The 23,798-nt window shown below is 26.4% G+C and overlaps 1 protein-coding gene across 1 annotated transcript; it reads left to right on the plus strand.

Annotated features, from left to right (window-relative positions):
• Positions 1 to 2,029: 2,029 nt before the first annotated feature.
• On the plus strand, positions 2,030 to 9,481 carry LOC111297343 (uncharacterized). Its single transcript, XM_022892063.2, has 2 exons — positions 2,030 to 2,760; positions 9,046 to 9,481. Exons 1-2 carry the CDS (start codon positions 2,217 to 2,219, stop codon positions 9,282 to 9,284), a joined length of 783 nt encoding a protein of 260 aa, XP_022747798.2. The 5' UTR covers positions 2,030 to 2,216; the 3' UTR covers positions 9,285 to 9,481.
• The last annotated feature ends 14,317 nt before the right edge of the window (positions 9,482 to 23,798 follow it).

Below are 23,798 nucleotides of genomic sequence, written 5' to 3' on the forward strand. Positions count from 1 at the left end.
AAAATTTTTTTCTCTCTTCTCTCTATTTTGTTTTTACCTATCAGAATCTCTCAAAAAACCAATTAAAACATTAAAAAAAAAATCAAACATACGATGAAACCTACAATTAATTCTAACTCTTATCAATTTAATTTTGGTGATATGCATTTTTTTATTTTCTTTTTTTTCCAATAGACACATGTTTTTCAAAATTTTTTAAAAATAATTCCAGCTTTGACGGATTGATTTTAAGATATTTTGGTTTTATTTTTTTGTGCAATTTTCAGTTGATTGTTTGTTTTTTGTGTTGTTTTTTTTTTTATTAATTTTTGTTTTAGTTGTATATTTATCTTTTGATCATGTGATTTATGATTTAATATTCTTGGGATTTACGAGGTTGACTTTTGTGTTGATGAAGGCTGCTGTGTAGAATTTTGGATTTTTTGTTATATATATATATATATATTTATTATTATTATCATAAAAAAAATTAAAACAACGGGTTGCATATATGTATTATATTCTAGGCAACTTGTTATGTCCTTTTTTAAAGAGCTACGAGATTGTAAATACAAGATGCAACGCGAAAAAATGTTGAAACATCATCAATGAGAGATTTGAGATATCCGATTTGATACGATGAAATAAATAAAGGTTTATTTGAATGAACAATAAAATTAATTTTGATGAAATTAAAAATAATAATAGAGATATAATTAATTATTATAATAATAAAATTAATTATTATAATAATAAAATTAAAATAAATAATGATATATATGTTTAATTTAATCAAAATGATCACGATGAAATAAAATGTAATAAGAGAAAAAAATAATTATTAAAGTCATTAAATTAAAATTATATATAACAAAATTTATAATAAATATTTGATTTTTTTTAAAAAATAAATAATTAAAAAATATTAAATTATTTTATATTTTAATAAGTTGAAAGTAAGTAAAATTATTTATATCAAATAAAATTTTCATTATTAATTATTTGAGAATTAATATATATTAATGTTATTTAACATTTAAAATCTTAATATTTTTATTTAATATATAGTGAAATATTTTTTAGATTAAAAAATATATTAAGGCTGAAAAATGTTGAAATTGTTAGAGTTTTAAAATTACGGGCATTTTAAGAAATATATTAAATTGAGGATAAAATTGTCTAATTTAGGGTATAGTAGTCCATTGGACCTTTCTTTCTCCAGTGGAATTCAGTCCCTTACATGCGGGTCAAATGATTCAATCGCGCCATTTCTCTGATATCCAAACACTTATTTGACAGTGAAATTGAAATGAAAAATGACTTAAACGTATTGAACAGATGGTTCAGTGAAATCCAAATAAGCCCTAAGTTTGAGATATAAGGCTTCGTTTGGATTTAACTCAAGTTCTTCTGTGTTGCGTTTTCTTCATTTTTTCTCTTTAATCTTATCGTTATTCATATTTGGATAACATCAGTGAACGTAAATTTACTAGCTTGAATCGCACTGAGACATCAGTTAAAACCGGAAGGGTTCAATGGATAACTGATATCCCAATAAATCTTTTTTACCCCCATTATTTTTTTTAACATTCCTATCATACTTTTAAAGGAGTTTTTATTTACAAAAAAACCTAAAATCTGATTTTTTTTTCACTTATTTTTCTCTTATCATTAATATACTATTTTAATCTCAAAAAATTTTGCTATTTATTAAATAAAATTTTTAGATTTTAAATGTTAAATAACATTAACAATATACATAAAATTTTCATTTATTTTTTATTTTTAATTAGATAAATTTTATAAAAAAATATGATGAGTAAAGGTAATAGAAAAATTTTACTTGTAAATTCTACAACATATGATTAAAGAAAATATTACGCATCTAAAATTTTTTAAATTCATAATTTTTAAATATTAATTTTAATGAATAATTTGGACATATAGCCTTTTTTTTTTGTTAGTTATTATAAAGATAACTAAATTTTAAGATAATCTATAAATGTGTTATCAACATTATTTAATAATAGTTATAAGAATAATCTGGAAAAGGCTTTAAAATATTCTTCTTTTTCCTTTCCTTTTGTTTGTTTAAAAATATTTCCCTTTTTTTTTTTCCTTGCAGAGTGAGGACCCTTCGGTGCTTTCATAGCCAGAAATTTGTAAAACTATCAAAAAATACTTTTGAGAACTGATCTGGGAAAATCTTATTTTTGGTTCTGAGTTGTGAATCAAAGATGGATTTTGGCCTATCAGTCTTGATAGCGTTGAATGCAGCAGCATGGTTGCTTTTATTTCTATGCTTTATGAGCTTTGGGTTCACATTGTTGGCGATACCATTGTTGTATGCATCGTTGATTTCTTGGCTTGTTTCAATAGCTTCTCACCCTTCAATCAATCTTCCCATGCTTTTGGGCAAAAATCCAGATGGGTCTTTTCCTATTTGGTCAACAGTCATGTTTTTCCCATATTTGTACTTTAGTAGAGTTTTTTCGATGGTGAGAAGATCCATTAATAGTGATGAACCTTACTCTCAAATATGTGAGGGTATATATGTTGGTGGCTGGCCTTCTTCGCCCAGTTTATTGCCGCCGGGTAACCCTGCTGTTATCGATTGCACAGCTGAATTTCCAAGAATTAAGGAGTTGAAGGGGCACTCGTATTTATGCATTCCTACTTGGGACACGAGGTCACCTCAGCCAGGGCAAATTGAATCAGCTGTGAAGTGGGCTTGTCGAAAGAGAGCTCGAAATCAGCCAGTGTTCATCCACTGCGCCTATGGTATGTTCTGAAACTGACTTGTTCATTTCATTTGTTGCTGCTTAATTATGCTTGCTTTAGTGCTGGAGTTTTCTTTTCTTGCTAGTAAGTGGATTATATTCATGTTTTCCATTACCAGTAGGGATGTAAACGAGTTAAACTAGCTATTCCGGCTTGATTCAAAAACAAAAACTTAAGCTTGACTTGTTCATTGTTGAGCCTAGCTCAAGGTCGAGCTATTTAAGTAATAAGTTGAGTTCAATCAGTTTAATATTTGAAAAGTTTGTGAATCTATTGAGCTTAATCGAACTGTTATTTAAATGATAAAAATATAGTATTTAATATTAATATTTACAATTTTGCTTACCTAGTGACCCGAGCTTGAGCAACTCAAAAACATTATGAGCTGAGTTCGAGCATGAAAAATGAAGTTCAAGTCAAATTTCTAATCTTGAATTTTCGAATCGAGCTGAGTTTGAGTTTGATAGTGTATTGACTTGATTCTGTTTGATTACACCGTAATTATTAACTTAAGTTTGGCATCTTGCTTTACACTGTATCTTCATGTAGGTGAGTGTAGTTTGGTACATAATTGGATTAGTAAGCTCAAGCTTTTACTTCCATTGAAATAGTCTTTATTTAATTTAGTACAAGGAAGAATGAAGTCTCTATCTTGCTTGGATAGTTGCCTTGTTTAATTATTGATGTCATACAGAAGAGCAAGATGATTACTCTGGATGCCATTTGGTCAACAGGGTTCATCTGACTGCATCTTTTTCAGTGAATGAAATTTAACTCTTTAAGTCTTGACTTGTTAGAAGTTTATTACTACTAAACTCCTTAGTCACATTTTTTCGTGAAAATGCTTTGTTCTCTTCCTCCTCTTCATCCTTTTTCTTTTGATTTCTCTAACATTGTCACACCTCTAGACTGAGATGCAACACAGTTGTATTACCTTGAAGCAAAATCCTAAAGTAATATGGAACTTTCTTTCTTAATCATTCTAAATTTCTTCAATAAAATAATCTGGTCAAGTAAAATACATAACTTTAGTTCAACTAATGATAAATCTTCATATATCCAAATATAAATTAATAAAAATACAAAATCGCTTCGTAAGATTTCATTGGCCAACAATGTCTCCAATTCCCTAGTAATCTTTCCAATTTATCTTCTAGTTTCTCACAAAACTAAGCAAACTTATCATTTTAATCATCTGTAAAGGGAAGTAAAAATGGAATGAGCAAACCACAACTTAACAAGTATGGGCTTACACACCTTATTGGATCAAGCATCATTTTCATACGTACCCATAGATCATTCAAAAACATCATTCAAATTATGCTTCCAAAACATTTAGGTAAGCATTCAAAGGATTGATATCATATTCAAACATATCATTTTTATCAATTGTAAATCATAAATCATGGTCAAATACATCCTTCAAACAAATCATGACTCAATCTTCAAAATTGTAAATTCATCATCATAAATCATTATTATTAGTTCATTATTAGTTACGGTTACTACTATAACTCGTGATAATGGCTATATCAATAATTTCATTATCATGATCATTGCTAACTATTATAACCAGTTAGCTAAGGTTGTATGCTAATTACTATAACCCGTTAGCTAGGGTCGTAAAATCATGGCTATGCTAACTATTATAAATTGTCGGCTAAGGCTGTAGAACTAATTCTAGTGTGGATGATCCCACTTTTCAGGGATTGTTCATAGCTATCATAAAATCATTTTTTAAACATAAATCAATTTTTTTATTTAATTCATAAGCATGATCCATCATTTATATAGAAAAACTCAAAATAATCAAATGCTTGATTCTATTTTCATATATTGAAAATAAAGAAATAAACTTTCACTCATTTAGAACATACATATATACGTAGATTTGAAAACAAGCGTGTGAGTATCTACTTACCTTTTTTCGGTTTCACCATTTATCTTTTTTCCCAAAATAATTAATAGCCTACTCAAGGTCATTTCAATATATTAGAAATTAATCATCCATTTTTGAGACCATTTATATTAAAACAACTAAATTATACAAGATTTAACTCAACTAACTAATACTGGCTGCTTGCTCTTCTTTCACTAAAATGATCATATCTCAAGACATACTATTTGGAACTAAGATCTTTTTAGTGTGTTAGAAATTAGACTTAATAAGTTTTCTAACCATATATGGACCACCTAGAAATTCCTGGTAGATTAATTGTAATAGTTTTTGCAATCCATGTCATATGCTGTTAGACAGCATGTATAGCTTTTAGTAAATATTAAATATTTATTCATAGGAGATTCGAAATTCAGTTCCATTTGTTTCGTTGGAAAATAAACTCAATAAGCTTTCCAAACATATATGGCTCAATCTGTAATTCATTGTATAAAATTAAGTCAAATTTCTTAATTCATCCTTGATGCTACTGCCATGTAGGCTGCACATCTATAAGTAAAAATTAGAAATTTGGATTCGAATTCTGTTTGTCTTATTAAAAAATAAACTCAACAAGCTTTCCAAGGGTATAAAATAATTATAATAAATTTCTATTTATCTATACCGAAACTAATACAAACTCACTGACATAGAAATCTTATTGTTGCATATCATATATATTCCTTCCTTTAATCCACAATAGTGAGTTCTTTTGTTACCAGCCTTAAAGCTAATCTTTAATCATGCTTAACTCTTAATTAAATAGTAAAAAACCAACCAAATAGGCTAGCATCAACCAAAAGAACTATTTGAGAGTTACATGAATCTTTAAGTATTCCTCAAACTTTTAATCTCAAACTTCAACAACAAATAAAACATTCTTTCAAATAAATAAAAGGCTTTTGCTTACCTTAAAGACATGGAACCAACTGTGGTCTTCTATTTTTACACTTAAGTTCAATCATCCAATATCCCAAACCGTAAGCAAGAAAGCAAGGGAAAGTTCTTTCCTTTTTTTTTTTTTGTCAGCAAAACCATATTTCCTTTTTTTATTTTTAAGACCAAAGATCTCATGTGTAAGCCCTCACTTATTCAAATTAAAATGTTAATAAACCCCCAATGTACCATGGGCCATGTGTGCTCTAGCCCACATGTGATTTAGGTTGGGGTATTACAAACATAGATCCCATATATACCCTTTTCCTCCAAAAATGCAGAGTTTAAGCTGCATAGCAATGGAGTAGGATTCCACAAGTAAAACAACTGTTTTTTTAGCTATGCTAATTAGATCCAGGAGTTTGCACTAATTGCATAGCTATGATTTCTTTTCTTTTAAATTAAAGGCTCAAAACCAAAGTAATAATACAACCTTTATTTTTTCATAAAAAGTTTATTAAACTTTTGATATAATAATATTAAACATTTTAGGATTAGTTTAGCATTGCTGTTACAGTTGGAAAATTTTAAGTTTAAAAAAAATCCTTTTAAAAGGTGTGGTTAAAAATTTTAAGTGTTTAGTATTACAGTGAAAAAATTGCTGTTAGTAATTGAAATACCTAAAAAAATATGTATAAAATAATAAAATATTAGAAATATAAGATAATATAATAATTTTTTATCCCAAAAGCTCCTTTTCACCAAAAAAAAAAAAGAAAAATCTTTTGAATAGCCTTTTGATTTGAGTTGTGAAACTAGGCTTTTAAACTGAAAAGTCATAATTTTTTTTGTTGTTTAATATTGAAGTTGGGTCAAAAACAGCTTTTGAATGGAAAATTTATTTTCAATATCAATGCTAAACTAAGCCTTAATAATATAATCTGAAAAATGAGTTTGTGCGCCTATACCCTCTTGTCAAACCCTTAATAGTTGTATCCTTGTGTCTTCAGTTTCAAGCAATTGGTAAGTTAAGACTTTTAGACACTTACTCCTACAAACCTGTATCAAGTCCAAGCAACATAGGAGAAAACTCAAAGCAAATTTAACTGGGGAGTGCCATCATCAAGAAGAGACTTACCAAAGCAGTTTAAGTGGGAAGCATATCACCTATAATTATTTTTGTTATAATTTTACAATTATTCAATCACAATAAAAATTATATAGGGGTCTACTATTTATAAGTGTGAATTCCATATAAAATTTTAATGGAACTCACCTAATTTTAAATTTTGATTGATTAGTTATACTATAATAATTGTAGGTGATATGCTTCCGTTTAAGTGTGAAGGGCATGTTGTTAGTTAATCTATAGGGATAATCCTTGAAATGCCCTTGGACTTTATTCAAATGTATTATTAGCCTCCAACTTTTATTATTGTGTTCAGTCAAGTGCACAAACTCCAATTTCATTGTTGTTGTAATTATTAACTCTGACAATATATACTTTAATGAAGGATTTCATTTCTTTTAGTTTTTTACTCTTCTTTGCTCTTACTTGATCTTTTTCTTCCTCCACCTGATAGCCATATTGACAAAATTTTTGGTATTGGTTGGTCTTATATAATAGTTCTCCCAAGTTCAGGCTGGTGGGATCTGGCTTGTCGGTATCAGATTCATTGCTGACTAGCCTGAATCTGGTCAACTATGTTGTTTTTGGTCTCATATGTTGGATCCAAGCTAACTAAGGAGCATTTCACTTACAATTGTTCAATCATAATAAAAAATTATGTAAGGATCCAGTGTTTATAAGTGTGGGCTTGATACGAAATTTTAATGAACCTTATGTAATTTTGAATTATGATTGGTTAATTATACTACAATGATTGTTAGTGATATGCTCCACCCTAACCAGTGCTAGATTTGCTCTGAGATAGCCTTCTATATGACCGATCAAGTCGATTGGGAGCAGATCAAGGACTTGCCGCTAGTATTTGGCCGTTGAGGTTGGAAATCACCTTTGATGCATGTTGTGTTTGGCATTTGTAGGCTAGATTTTGCCAGCTCAATGGAGCTCTATATTAGCTAGCTAGCAAGCACCAACAATCTAATTACTTTACCAAAGAAAATAAATAAAGGAAAAAGAAGAAAAGATAAAAGGTAAGGGGGAGAGAATAATGAAGAAGATGCAAGTAAAAGAGGACCTAGAAGTTTGTTTTCTAAAATCTATTGCCCACTCGGATATATTTAATCCTATTCAGCGTCTTTTATTTTGGTATTTTACCAGCTTAGCAAGTTAATACACTATTTCCCATATATGATGACACCTATGGGTTAATTGCATTAAAGGAGTTCATATTCTTGGTTTAATGTGATGAAAGCTGGCGGCCTTAAATGCATTTTAGGATAGAGTTCAAGGGCATTTTTGGGCATTATCCCTACTTGTAGTATATGTATGGACAAACATTTGCCAATTAGGTTGAGCTAGAGATAAAACAAGGGTTAATATGTAAATTGGCCTGTAAACTATATCATTTTTCACAATTTGATACCTATTGAAAAAAATTTATGATTTGGCATCTTAACTTTGCTTTTGTCAAACATTTTGTACCATTGATTAAAGGTGTTAGGTAAAATGATAATGTGGTAGATATTGGCCAATGAAATACATCATGTCATGTGATTTTGTTTGTTGATTTCTTGCCACAATGACATATTATTAAGGAAGTTCGTATCTGGGGCAAATGAGCTGATAGAATGATACCAAACCGTGAAAAGTGATATAGTTCAATAGTTAAATTACATATTAACCCACAAAAGAAGTGCATCTCAGCCATGCTAATTTGAAAAGATGTGTAGAGATTAATCCTAATTCTTTGGTAGCTGACACTTGGAATCATAATTTGAATATCACTTAAAAGTGACTCTAAAAGGAGGTTTTGAGCTTGACCGTTTAGAACTTTTTCTATAAGCACTTTCGAAAATTTTGATCTCAACCAGCAGTTGTCTTCTCATCATTCATTTTTTTTTTTCTGTTGCCATTAAATTATTTCTACGAACTCGAGGAATGAAATCCTAAGCAAGAAGGCACCAGCATCTTTCTTGCATTAGAGAAATAAATTAAAGGGGCTTCTATGAACTCTATGTAGCTCTGGCTTTTTATGTATTTGAATCATGTAAAAATTAGCAATCCATATATTCGTGTCGTGTTTTACAAAAAGTTGTGTTACAATTCATGTCCATATGTAAAATACGAAATAAATTTTTTTTTTTTTATTTAACTCATCTATGATTTTTGTTAAAATTTTAACCTGTGTTGCTATCTTTATATCTTTATTTGTATTATTTTTATATTATTTTTATATTATGTCAATATATCATATTTTAAATTATCAGATTTAATTCAAAACATATTATTTGCAAGATACTCGAGATTTGAGATGTATAAATTGTTTAATTATTTGTCCTTGTTCTAGGTCATGGGAGAAGTGTTGCAGTGATGTGTGCGTTAATAGTGGCATTAGGCATTGTGGAAGACTGGAAAAGGGCTGAAAAGTACATAAGAGAAAGGCGACCTTATATTAGAATGAATTCTCTTCACCACAAAGCTTTAGAAGAATGGTCTAATTATAGACTATCTTCTCCTAATAGAAATGGAGAGCCAAATCCCTCTGGTAATACAAAGTCTGCAATGGTGGAAAAGAAAATTGATTGAGTTTTTTTAACTTGCTGTATTGGCCATCATTTTCCAACTCATTCATTGTCAATGACCCTAGCCAATACTCATTTCCTATTACTTTGCTTTGATTTGTGCTGCTTAAAGCTCAGCTGAGTGATGACTGTAAATGAATGATATTATGCTTCTAAGCTAAAGTTGTGAGTTTGAACATGCATCCTACTTTGAACTTTGAAGTCAGGTTTTTTCAAAGAAGTTCGTAATTATAAGATAGAAGGGGTTGTCAGTGTTAAAATTTAAATTTTAAAATTATTAGATGTCATATCTTAAGAGACAATGGCATGATTTAACCGAGTTAAGTTCAATAAATACTTTTTGTTATATTCTTGATTTTACTTATATTGGCATAAGATATTTGATAAGGTTATTTTTTTTAAGAAAATCCAATCATGTTTCATTATTGACATCATCACCAATTACTCATATTAGAATTTTTTTTTTTTTTTAATTTTGAAGAATTAAAAAGTTAAAGAAAACAAGATAATCAAAATTTGGTTTGAATTTTTTAGGACATTTGGTATCTGATTTGAAATTTTGTAAACCAAGTATTTTGAAAAATTTACTGTTGTGGATATTTGGATTAATTTTTTGTAAAAATTTTTTATTTGATTTTTTCATTTTTCCTATCTCCACCAAGTATTTTAAAAAATAAATTATAGATATTTGGTTTAATTCCTCACAATTTTTTCGTATTTTAACTTTAATACAAAATAAAAATAATAATATTTAAAAATAATATCAAATTTTAATTTAAAAATTATCTCATAACAAATCTTTTAATATTTTAATTTTAAAGAAAAAAAATTCTAATGATAAAAGGCATACGCTCCATAAGAAAAGGAAAGTAATATCATAGCATGTGTTTGATATTATATGTGCATTGTTCGACCAATAAAGGGTAACAGAAAAATAAATCTTTGTTTTTTTATGTGTGAGATCCTTGAGATCAGATGATCTTATATTTAGTATCCTTAAAGACTTTTGATTGTTTCTTAAAGTTTCAGTTCAATGTTAACTATATTGGATTGTTGCCAATAATCATGGATGATTCGATCTAATAAGACATATCTAGATAGCAATTGAATTGAAACGAAAAGATTCTAGCTGAAAAAAATATCATTTTGGTGTCACATTTAGTTGTATTCATAGGTTGACCAATTATGTTTGAGATGTTGAATATAATTGTGAATATATAAGTATATCATGTAATATGATTGAAGAGAGATTGCAAACTTGAAATGTGATTGAATGGATCTATAGTGTTGTATATTTGCTTTATTTGTACTTGAGAGTTACTATACATACCTAATAGTTATATAAGTAACTAGATGTGATTTTGAGCTACTATATGCATTAACAGTGTTATAGCAACTAAGCTCTTGAAGTATGTTGATTGCACGACTTATTTCCTTGCATGAATCATCACAAAGAGTAGAGAAACATTTTCTTGATCATGAGAGTTTGCCATTCATTCTGTGCGAGTAATTGATGTAGGAAATTGTCGCCCATAATGAGTGAGCAAAATCTTATATGATAAATAACTACCAAAGGGTAGTTAAGTTATGAAAGGTTTTTTTGATTTGAAACAAAATAATTACCATGAGTAGTTATTGTCTTAAAATAAAATGGACAAAAACCTCAAGCGCTTCTCTTATTTATGAAAAATGGCAATAGACCATATGAGAAAAATATGAAAAAATTGTTCTTGAAACATGAATATGTTGTTTTTTTTTCTTCTCTCATTGACATATGGTGTTCGGCTATAATGAGAAACAAAAAGGATGAATATATACATCAAAATCAAGAATGAGATAAGTCTAATTCATGTGGGACTATATGATGAGTTATATAAGAAACAAGAGAGAAAAATAGAGAGATTGGCATAGAGAAGGAAACTCTCCAGGAAATCTTATGTTTTAGATTATAAGGACTTACACTGTAGATAGTGAACAATTTTTGAATATGTGATTTCGTCCTTGAATAGTGAATCAAGTGGGCATTGCTTGCATGACTTTTTCATAAAAACACTTTTGCTATGCTTTCACAATTCAAATAAATCTTTTGCATTATTTATGATATATGATATTGATTATATATTATTATGTTATCCTTCATATCTCTTTTAGAAGTATTCATTAATTGACTTGGGTCCACCTTCAAATTAAGATAATAAATTGACCAATTTTTTACTTCATCCTTTTTTTTTCTTCATAAAAAGAAAAGATAATGAAGATGTAACTAATGAACCTAGATAGGTCATAAATATTTTAGATTTATACTAGTTTGATTGTTATTCTTCTTAACTTATGTTTTCAATTTATTTTTGCCTCCTAAAAATTGTTAGAAACAAAAAAAGAACTAATAATAAAAAACAAAATAAATTATAACTAAAATAGTAAAAATTAAATTATAATGAAAATATAAAACTGGGGCTCCATTTTTTTATGGCGTATGATTAACTTCAATGATATCGAAAAATATAATATAGCTAGCTGTGAAATTAGAGTCAGACAAATATGTATTTGAAAAAAAGCAGTAATGATAAGATGAAAAAACCATTAAGAACATTAGTAGAGTATTAAAAATTATTTATATGTAATATATGTTTTAATTTATATAACAGTTAAAATCGTTAAAATTTTTTTATTTAATCAATTATATTAATAGTTACAATATTTTTAGAAATAATACCTATAATAATTAAAAATATTATGTAATAAACTAAAGAAGAGATTTGTTTATACTGGTCTAACTCTTAGACTTTTTTGGATCCTTCGATAAAGTACTAAATTAAAAAATATTTTTTTGATTCAAATGAGTCATAAATTTATTTTGATCCAAGGGACAAAAAATATAAAAGTTATATTAATGTAAGTGGATTCCTACTCAACATAATATTATTAAAGACACCAAATATAAAATATATAATAAAATATATTAATTTAAATATAAATACAAAATTAAAAATTTTATGCTTTGAGTTATTTTAGAAACAAAAAAAGCAAAACAATAAAGGGATTGTGGTTAAGGCCCTAGTGTGATTAGATTTAACAATTTTAAATATGATACGTATGAAAATAAAAATAAAATGATACGATTTAAAATTTTAATAAAAACTATATATGAGTTTGACAAAAACCCAAAAATATGTTTTGTGACATGTTAATTATTATATTTTACAAATGTTAACATGAAATAAATAGACACAAATCAATGAATTTATAGATTTAAATGTAACAAGTCATTAGACTCTTTATTACAAATATTTTCAAAATAGTGAAAGATGTTTAGTTAAATATGATATTTAACTAAGGAAATGAGAAGTCAAATATTAATGAAGCTTGCAACAAGCTTTGGATGCATCGAAGAGCTAATTTGCATGAGTTAAAGCTAAGGCATTCGGATGCCCTTACATAGGCATTTGAATGCAAACTTTTTGTTTGATAATTCTAGTTGGGGTATTCGAATTTTCATACATTGACATTCGAATGCTGACTAACTGTTTGGAGAAAATCATTAGGGTGTTCGGATACCTCATGAAGGACATTCAAATCCTACCCATTTATTCGGTCAAAAAGTATGATTTTCTAAAATGATTTCTTTTAAAATGAGGCATATTTCTTCATACTTAACCTTTCACTATAAAAAAAGGTGAATAATTATATTCATAATTATTTATAAAAGCGCGTTTTGGTTTAAGATTGTGTCCATTAAATAAAATCACACAAGGAAGTATAAATCTTGCAATGTAAGTTAAATTCAAATAATATTTATCTTGAAGACTATTTAAACGACCCTTATCTCAAAAAATAGTGGAACAAATAAATCTTAAAAAAATGTCATCATGACTTTGCGGAAATTTTTTTTTTTTTTTTTAAGTTTCCGGTTATTTATTTGGTACCAATATTCAACCACCGGTAAAAAATCTACATCAAGTAGCTTACTTAAATTAGAGATGAGAAAAAAAATCGAAAAAACAAAAAATTAAATCGAAATTGTAGTGTTTTATTCGGTTCAAATTAATTTATTTTTATTTAATTTGAATCAAGTTGAGATATTAAATGTATATATTAAATACAAATTAAATTTTAAATCGAGATGTGAAAAATTTAAAAAAATTTAAATCGAATTGAAGTATATATTTTTATTAATTTTTATATATTTTAAATTTTTATAAAATAAAAATAATTATTTTATATATAAATATATTATAAATTTTATTAAAATAATATATAAAAATATAAAAAAATTAAATTTAAAAAATCGATAAACTAAATTGAATAATTCGAATTGATAAAATTTAATTTAAATTAAATCGATTTAAAAAAAAATTATATTTAAATTAAAATTTAAAAATTCATAATATTATGTTTATTTAAAAAAATTAAATCAAATTCAATTTGATATTATTACTCTTAACTTAAACAATAATCCTCTTCGACTAATTGCAAATACAGTACGACTGACATGCACCAATCACAATGGAATAAAGGATCACCTAGTGTGGCACGAAAGGACTCTCACTCTCTATCCATAACGTAATTACAGAATTGTTTTTTGTAAAAAAAAAATTATGTACTTTTTTTAAACTATTTTTTTCTGAAATTGATTATTTATTTTTATTAATTTTTTATTCTAAATATGACTCGACTTTTGCATTTTCAAGTACTAAATAAGTAGTAAAAATAAAGATAAATCAGAGTCATATGATTCGATAATTTTTTGTGTACAAAATAATTAAATAACTAGTAATAATAACAATTAATAGAATGTGAGTTACCTGTTTAATACTTTCTTGGTATGTGAATGTGAAAAAAGAAAAAAAAGCCCTAAATATAAAAAGTCATTGAATTGAAATTAAATAATTATTTAAGTTTTTATAGGTTTATTATAAATAATTATATTTTTAAATATCTATTTTCAATAATTGAATACTTATTAGATGAAAATTGATTAACTACCTATATCTATTTTCATCAAATCGAGGGCTTGAATTAAGTGAATATAGAGTGAAAATAAATGTTCAAGGATTTAATTGTATGAAACTAAATGTTTGAGGGTTTAATTAATTGTAATAAAATAAAAAAGTTTGAATAATTATTTAATTTTTATTTAAAAATTTTTTATACTTAAGGAAGAAAAACACACTGCAATAAAGAATGGTCCTATTATGTTTATAAGATGAGAACTAAAAAGCTTTAATTATTTAGGTTAATTTAGATAAGTATGATAATTCGTATAATAATATTATATTTATTTTGTATTAAATATAAGTAAAATATTAAATTTATTATATTATAATTCGTATCGATATATCAAAAAAAATATTTTTATATTTTTATCAAAATCATATATAACTTTTGTTAAAATTTTAAAATATATAATTTTTTTATCATTCATATTTTCGTATTATATTTAAAATTTTCAAGCACCACACATTTCGCTGTTTTAGTATGAAAACCAGTTGGATTTAGCTTAAACGATATGCACGTGGGGTATAAAAAACAAAACAGTATGAAAGGATTTTATTCCTTCTAACAGATAAGATATAAAATGAAGGCAATATTTTTGTCAATGACTCTGAGATTTGGCGTCCCAATCAATAGGATTTTCTTCTTCCCAATCAAATTAATTCTACCAAACAACTTGCTAACAACTAATAAGAGATATTACCAATGGTTATGAGGAAACAGTCGAAATGTCAAAGTCGTGTGAATTAATATCGACAAAATATTAAAATTTTAATTTTAATAATTAAAATTTAAATTTTGAAAATTTCAAGTAAAAGAATCCACGTTAGATGAAAAGAAAAAAAAAGCTTCCAAGCAACTTATTAATAAGACAAACACTATGATTGATAAGATAGAAAGAAAAACAAAGAAAAAAGTAAATTTTGCTTTTATAGAGATTTTGAATTATCATGAAAATTGTAAATTTTATAGAAACGAAGAAAATTGTTATTTTTCGGCAGAAATGGAAGAAAAAAACAAGAGAGGTTTTGAATTATCAATTTTATTGAACTATTTTTAAATGAACATTTACAATTTTTATTTATAGAGATTAAATTTTAAGATTATAACTCTTTAATTATATTATTTCAATCACAAATTAATTTTTTAATAAAAAATATATTTATAAATCATTAAAGTTATATTAATTCATTTGAATAATTACTCTTTTCATTTTAAAAGAAATCATTTTTACTTTTCAAAAAATTATAATTTTTTCAACTAGAGCAATCGACTACCTCCTTATATTTCCTCTTTACAGAACATTTCATAAAGTAGGACAGTAAACTAGTACCTTATGGCAATCAACTTCTTTCAACTTCATGTTACTCAAAACTTAAAACATTCGATAGAACAACCGATTCTAACCATTGCAATTACCCTAGGCATTTGATTGCTCATTTGATAAGTTTTGTACCAAGAGCTTGATACCTTTTTAGAATTCATAGTAGTCAATTCCTTTAACATAGATAGTTGACTGCTTTTTGTTGCAATGTGCGAATTTGGGAACTTGACTGCATGACACGAAAAACATTTTAAAATCTCAAAACAAAGGAGTCACAATTAATATTATTTGAAAGTGTGATTGATCACATAAAAAATTTATTTTTTTAATAAAATAATTAAGCGAGTTTAAAATTTATTAAAAAAATATTTTGTCTATAAAAATAGTAATAGATTCGAAAGTCAATTACGCATGATAACGATTAACAGCTTCACAGCGCATGTTAAAATTGGTATCAATTGGTTAAATGTTATTGTTGAGCTTTAAAAAAATGATCCTAACATTAACTTTGAAAATCAATTTCTTGAACTTCATTTATTCCCTCCAAAATCATTTTTCTTAAAATTAAATCATTTTGAATTTTGAACTTTGAAAATAAACCATTTTATTTTTGAATTTTTGAAAACAAATCTAATTGTTTTAGATCCAGATGAAAAATCCATAATATTAGAATATTCTCTTCAATCCCTTATATTTAGGTGGAATTTAAAAAATATCCCCTTACTTTGTGAATTTTCATGATGTCTCATAAAACCGAGATAATATTTTTTCTAAATGATAATTGTTGAGAACCCCTTATATTTAGGCCAAATCTCAAGAATTATTTTTACTTAAAATATCATATTATTTCATTTTTAAAAAAATTTATTCAGAAAACTTGTAAATAATATGCAGAAGTATAACAAGACATAATATATGCTTAATAATTAAAGTGTGAATGATAAATATAAATGGATGAATGCAATGACAATTTAAAAATGCCAATGTATGTAACAATTTAGCAAAATGAAATGCAAATGCATGAAAATGGGTTTATCAACGACTTACAATTGGATTCTGGATTCACATTTAAAGTAAATGATTCATAGTTATAGGACTCTAAATTCATAATTACAATTAACAATTCATAGTTGTAGGATTCTAAAGTCACAATTAGAGGTCTCTGCATTCATATCAGATTCAATGATTCATAATTGTAGGACTTTGGATTCACAACTAAAGGTCTTCGTATTCTCATTAGATTCAATGATTCACAATTGTAGGACTCTAAAGTCACAACTAGAGGTCTTCGAATCCACATCAGATTCAATGATTCACAATTGGAGGACTATAGATTCACAATAAGAGTAAATGATTCTGGATTCATAGTCGTAAGACTCTAGATTCATAACTAAAGTTAAGATTCAGAGTTGTTAGATTCTGGATTCACAACTTGAGGTCTCTGAATTCACATCAGATTCAACGATTCACAATTGTAAGACTCTAGATTCACAACTAAAGGTCTCCGGGTTCACAAATAAAGGTTTCTTGATTGGCACTAGATTAATGATTCTTAGTTATAGGACTCTAGATTCATAACTAGAGTAGACGATTCATAGTTGTAGGACTCTAGATTCACAACTAGAGTTAATGATTCATAATTGTAGGACTTTAGATTCACAAAAAAGGTTTAAAGGCTTTAGTTCAAAAGATTTATGCACACAAGTTCAAAGATTTACAAATGATTTAAGCATTTATAAGCGGAGTTATAAAGTGTTTCAAGGTTACAAAATTCCAAGAATTGCAAAAGTTCTAAGATTCACAAGAGTTCAAAGATTCGTAAGAGTTATAGATTCACAATTTTCAAAGATTCACAAGAGTAAAAGATTCACAAATTCCAAAGATTTGCAAGAGTTAAAGATTTATTAATTTCAAAGACTTGCAAAAGTTCAAAAACTCATAAGAATTTAAATATCACAGGTCTTAGGGATTCACAAGAGTCAAATATTCATAAAAATATAAAGTTAAAAGCATTCAGAGATTCGAAAGAGTTCAAAGATTTGCATATGTTTATAGATTTGTAAGAATTCAAAAATTTATACGAGTTCACAGATTCGTAAGTGTTCAAAAATTTGCAAGAGTTCAAAGATTTGCAAGTTTCAGAGATTCGTAAGAATTTAAAAATTCAAAACTCTCAAAGATTAAAAAATGAGTAGTTTAATACTTTTCAAAGATCATATGGTGAAACTAAACAACTTTAACATCTTTTTAAAATTTATCTTCACTAATAAAGCTTTTCAATCAAATCTCATTTTAATAAAGTTTCTCATTTATTGGTCAAAATTTTCTTTCGAAGATCAAAGTCTTATATCAAAACTCCCTAAATCAAAATATTCTTTTCATGAAAAATTCTCTTATTTCAACTTCAAAATTGAAAAATAAAAATTTCTTATATGATGAATAGCTATGATGAATAAGTGCAAGCCAAACAATGCCAATGGTTATTGTTCGACCAAGGTGCAGATGCAATTTATGTATGCAAATGTTAAAAATCCTTATCAATGTCTTTCCATGATGCAAATGCCCTAAATGTAGATGCCAAAGTTATAAATGATGATGCCTTTTCCATGATACAATTGGTTAATGCAATTGATAAAATCCTTATCTTTCTGAGGTACAAATGTCTTAAGCAAATGTATTATGCAAATGCCAAATAAATACCTTTAAAATTCTTTTCAATGATGCAAATGCCTATGAAGCTACAACTTTCTTTCACGATGCAAATGCAAATGCCAATGTTTTCTAGGTTGCAAATACAAGATGCAAATGCGAACAATGCACATACCCTTCAAATGTAAAAATGTCATTAAAAAATTGAAATACAATGCATATGTAAAATATACCTCTCTTTTTCTTTTCTCTTTTTTTTTTTTTTTTCAATTAAAAATAAGTTTCCTTCATGAATAAAAACTTATCTAACTAATTGTTACCATTCATAATTTTATTTTTCATCAAAATAATCATACTTAGCTAAGCATTCAAATCTTTTTCAATATGACAAAAATGACCCAAATAATTAAATTTCCTCATCAATATAAGTTTTGAGTCTCTTATAATTGATGATTGCTATTAGAAATGAAAATTGTGACAATTTTTTTAATGGATTTAACAATTTAGTATGTTTAGATCTCAATTTATTTAATAAGGATATGCAAAATTGAAGGTAACAAAAAAGGAATATATTCTTCCATCTAGGCTCACAAATAAAAACAATTATTGTTTCTATGCAATTTGAATTCCTTGAAAACCAAACAGGTTTGACACTTTTTTTATCCTCCAAATGTGGTATTTTGATAGATGTCAAAACTAGCTGTAAAAAGGCTTAAAATTTTGGAATATTATTTAGGAATGAGAGAAATAGACTTAAATTTTCAAAATCAATGCCTCCAAATGTGGCATTTTGATAGATGCCAAAACCAATTATAAAAAGGCTTAAGATTTTGGAAGATTATTTAGAAATGGAAGAAATAGACTCAAATTTTCAAAATCAATGCTTTTAATGAATTTTAAACTTTTGAGGCATTGATACTTTTTGATCTTTGCTAGGGTTTTGAGTTACTTTTGTTTAGCATCTATCTCATTTAGCATCAAGGGTGGCTTTAAAGCCTTCAAGGTTTGGTTTTTATTGCTATTTTTATAGGGTTTTCACTTTAGACCCACATTCATTTTTTTTTCTTTTTGATTATTATACTATGCATGTAAGAATTCAAACTTATCCAAAATTAATTAATGGTCTAAATGGGTAATTAGGTAATGAAAAAAGACAAAAAGTTTAATAGGTTTTATGGCTGTTCCTTACAATGAAGCTCCTCAATTTAAGCATCCATATTTGATTCAATAAAAACTTTTCCAAAGATGTAACGTAGGCCAAAGTTTGGGGTTTTCAAATAAGGGGATAGATAGGCAAAAAATAAGTGTTTAATGGTGATTAAACCAAAGATCATTGTTTCTCATTTGAAGGATTTTCTTTGGGGCTTTTGTTCTTTCATTTTCACATATTTTCCACTCAATCATTTAATTTGTTTTCCTTTCTTTCCTTTCTTTTTGGTTTTTGGTTCTTCCTATTTTTCCTTTCTTATTTCTTTCATTTTCTTTCTTGTTTCTAATTTGCTCATTTTTTCACCTTTTTCTTTTCCTTTTCTTTGAGTGAATTCAAAACTTTTGAGAACTTTTTATTGGATGCTAAGTTTGCATGCTACAATTAATCAAACAAAGGGTTGATTCACCACACTCTTAGAAGATAACAAAAGAAAAGTGATAATAATCTAGTAATTCACCATAAAACAAGGATATCATCTTAATAAGAATTGAAGAAGAAGGCATAAATGTAATTCTGCCTATTATTCTTAATAATGATATGTGTAGCCATTGTGTTACTAAGGCATATTTATAGTGCCAACTATAATTACCTTAAAATTTATGATATGCTTTTGATTAAGGAGAAAAATTTAAGATATTTCTAATTAATAAGATCTTTATCTGATTTGGTCAAAAATAAAATCTATAAAACTAAAATAGAAACGATAGTATACTAAAGCTAAAATAAAAAAGATTGCAAGTAATAAATCTAATAATCTTCTAAGCTTTTATTCCTCAAACTGCAAATCTTCAAGCCTTTAATCTCCCACACACAGCAGCCTATATGTGAGGCCTATTACATGCAAGCCCATATATGAGGCCCATTACATGTAAAAACCTAAATGTGAGGCCCATAACACTTAAAAGCCCAATTCAACTCACTTTCATGCAAAAACACAATTTTGCCAACGTGTTCTTGCAAGTGAGCAATTTAATCATCATAGGCTTTTTCTCCACGACTTCATTATCCAAGTTTTACATTTGGACCAAATTTTGTCTCAATAACAAGTCAATGATTGGTTGCAGTATTTTAGCCCTAAAACGAGTAATAAGACTCCACGAAGACATAATAAGGTTTTGACCCTCCCATTATCATGAATCACATCAGCATCCATAATATATTCATGATGGATCACATCACTTCCTTGAAAGTCCTCAGTGCATATATTACACCACATGCCAACAACTTGCCAACCATCCTGCCACAACCGAATTTTGTTACATAAAATCTAACGACTAAAAGTCACCAGCAAAACCTTAAAAGTCATCCTCAATCCCTGATTTTCTAGTTTTGAACACCCATAAGGCTTTATAAATGGAGTCTCCAAATGTTGCAAAAAAAAAAAAATAGGAACCTTACAAGAAAATTTTTTTTCCAAATTATTTCTGTTTGTGCTTTAATTCCCCACCACCATTAAACAATGTCTTCAAAAAAAATAAAAAATAAAAAATAAAAAGAGAAATCAACATATCCCTAAAGGGAACCAATAGTAAAAAAAAACAACAAAAAATTTTCTAACAAAAAAAAAAAAAAACTCAAAACAAAAACTCTAATCTAGGTCATTTGGAATTTTTTTGGAAGAATCTAGTTGGGAATTGGGTTCAGAGGGTGGAGAAATTCATTTGGGAATATTTTGAGATTTTTTGAAAATTTTTAGGGTGGTCAAAATCTAGGAATCTTAAATTTTTTGCTAATGGATTGAATTTTTCAAAGCCAAAATCTAGGTTTTAGGTCGAAATCTAGAATTTTTTTTAATATTCTAATGACCGTTGAAATTTTCAACCGTCAAATTTTGGAAAAGTTGTCAGATTTTGGAATCGTTTAAAGTTTCTAGTCGGTTTAGAAAGAAATAGAAGGAATATGAGGGGAAGAAAGAAAGGGAAAAGAAAAAAAAAAGAAAAAAAATTGACGTTTTTTGTATTTTTTTCATTTTTTCCTTTTGATTTTTTATTATTTTTTGTGTTGCATTAAAATTATTTTTAAATTTGTACCTGAAAAAAAAACCCAAAACGTTTAACCTGAAAAATGCTAAGAAAAAAGTTGAAATATCAATTTTTTCTTAGAATAAATGTTTAAGTATTTAGAAAAAAGTTGAAATATCAAAATTTCTTAAATTCTTTGAAAATAAAAATAAAATAAAATAACTAAAAATTTTTTTTTTGAAAATGTTAAGGAAGAAGTTGAAATATCAAATTTTCCTAAATTTCAAAAAAATAAAATAAATAAAAATTTTGTTTTGAAAAATGCTAAGGAAAAAGTTGAGATATCAATTTATCTTTAGGATAAAAATTTGAAAATAATTAGAAAAAATTTTAAATATTAAATTTTCTTAAATCCTTTAAAAATAAAAATAAAATGAAATAAATTTAGGAAAATGCTAAGTAAAAAGTTAAAATATCAAATTTTCATTCGAATACATATTTTTTAAAATGTTTAGAAAGAAGTTGAAACATCAATTTTTCATAAAACTAAAAATGAAATTTTTTTTTTTTTTGAATCTTCTAACTATAGAATTACTAGAAAATTGCAATAGTAATTTCAATGTAAATTCTAAAGTGATGTATTATTTTCCAGATGCTACTAAAATACTATAGTGTTTAGAAGATTTCTAATATTAAAGATTCTAATAAAAATGTTTTTAAATTCGACGACAAAGTTTTTTTAAGAGTGACAATAGACATATTAAATACTCTTGAGGTGAGAAAATTTTCTTAGATTTTTACTAAAATATTAGAGTAATTTAAGAATAATTATTAATATTAAATTCTTTTGAAAATCAATTGGTACTGTTTTCAAACGGGTGTTATGGGGACCTTTCCATGTATAATCGTACTCCCAAATCCAACTTTGATTTGTAGATCAAAAGTTTTTTTTAGTAAATATTAATTATTTTAAGGATTATTGAAAGATGTATTTTGGGGTGATCAATCATACTTAAATAAAAAAAATTGATAACGACTCTTATTTTACGTATAGTGATTGAGTCTCATAAATCGATACATTATGATATAATTGTATTGTTTCATTCAAGGATTACTTTCTTCAATAGAAAGGATACCTTTATGAATCATTAAAATTATATTAAATCATTTAAATGATTTCTCTTTTCATTCCAAAAGAAATCATTTTTATATTTCAAAAATTTATTATTTTTCAACTAGAGCTGTTTGCGTAAGGTAGTCGACTAACAAAAATTATAAAATAATTTATTATATTAAAATTGTGAGAGATAAAAATAATAATATTAATATTAATAAGTTTTACAAATATTAGTGATCAAATTGTGGTTTTTTCTATGACCAAAAAATGTAATTTTTTTCAATAGTTTGGTAACGGAAATAAAAACTGCTGAAAAATTAAGTGGTCCAAAAGCATAATTTACCATTTTTAATAACTATTTTATTTTAAAAATTATATTCCTTAATGGTGTCGGCATATCAAATGATATGATTATGTCGTGAAAATTGTCAAACAATGTGGCATTATTGCGTCAATCATAAACTTTGAAGACCAATATACAAGATTCAAAATAACAATTCCAGAAATGGCAGAATTCAAAAAGGGTGGGGTAGGCTGCATAAAAAAAAAATAAAAAAAGAATGGTAGACTCATTCAATAAAACAGAATGGTAAACAGTTTTTTCTTTTTGAAGATTGGTGTAACTGCCTGTAAAATTTAAATTCAAGTTTCGTTGTTACTGGTTTTTTTAATGGATAATTCATAAATTTAATGTAAATGTTTTTGAGGTCTATAGTTTACTTTGATGGAGAAATCATCTCTCTTCATCTTAAATTTTTTTCTACCAAAAAAATAGTTATTATTTAGAATATAAAAAAATTTGAGTTTGAATAATTATATTGTTTTATATAAAAAATAAACTATCTTGGTACAAAAGAATTTTTATTTTTTTGTTATGCAATAATAAATTCTTAAATTTTATTCAATACATTATCTTTTTTAGTTTGTTTAAAAATTTTATATATTTTTGAATTAACGAATTTATAAAAAAAATTATATTCTCATAATCTCTTGACAAATTTAAATCCAAACAACAACAAAAATTTTAATTCACCTTTAAGCTGTGGTCTGCCGATGTAGGTGCATGGGATCCCATTCTTGCTAATAATCCGAAGCAAAAAAAATTTTATTTTTTTATTAAACAATAAAAAATTCTTGAGTTTTGTTTAATAGATTCTCTTTCTGAGTCTGTTCAAAAAAGTTGTCTACTTTTAATTTAACGGATTTATAAAAGTTTATATTTTCATAATCTTTGAACAAATTTGAATCCCAATAAAAAAAAA

The sequence above is a fragment of the Durio zibethinus genome, chromosome 12 (assembly GCF_047325235.1).
Source record: "Durio zibethinus cultivar Kanyao isolate XHJ-2024 chromosome 12, ASM4732523v1, whole genome shotgun sequence".
NCBI lineage: Eukaryota > Viridiplantae > Streptophyta > Magnoliopsida > Malvales > Malvaceae > Durio > Durio zibethinus.

Bases quoted from the DNA above. Each gene is read 5' to 3' on its own strand.
- LOC111297343 (XM_022892063.2), top strand. From the start codon at position 2,217: ATGGATTTTGGCCTATCAGTCTTGATAGCGTTGAATGCAGCAGCATGG. The intron at 2,761-9,045 runs GTATGTTCTGAA...TCCTTGTTCTAG, and splicing joins GTTCATCCACTGCGCCTATG to GTCATGGGAGAAGTGTTGCA.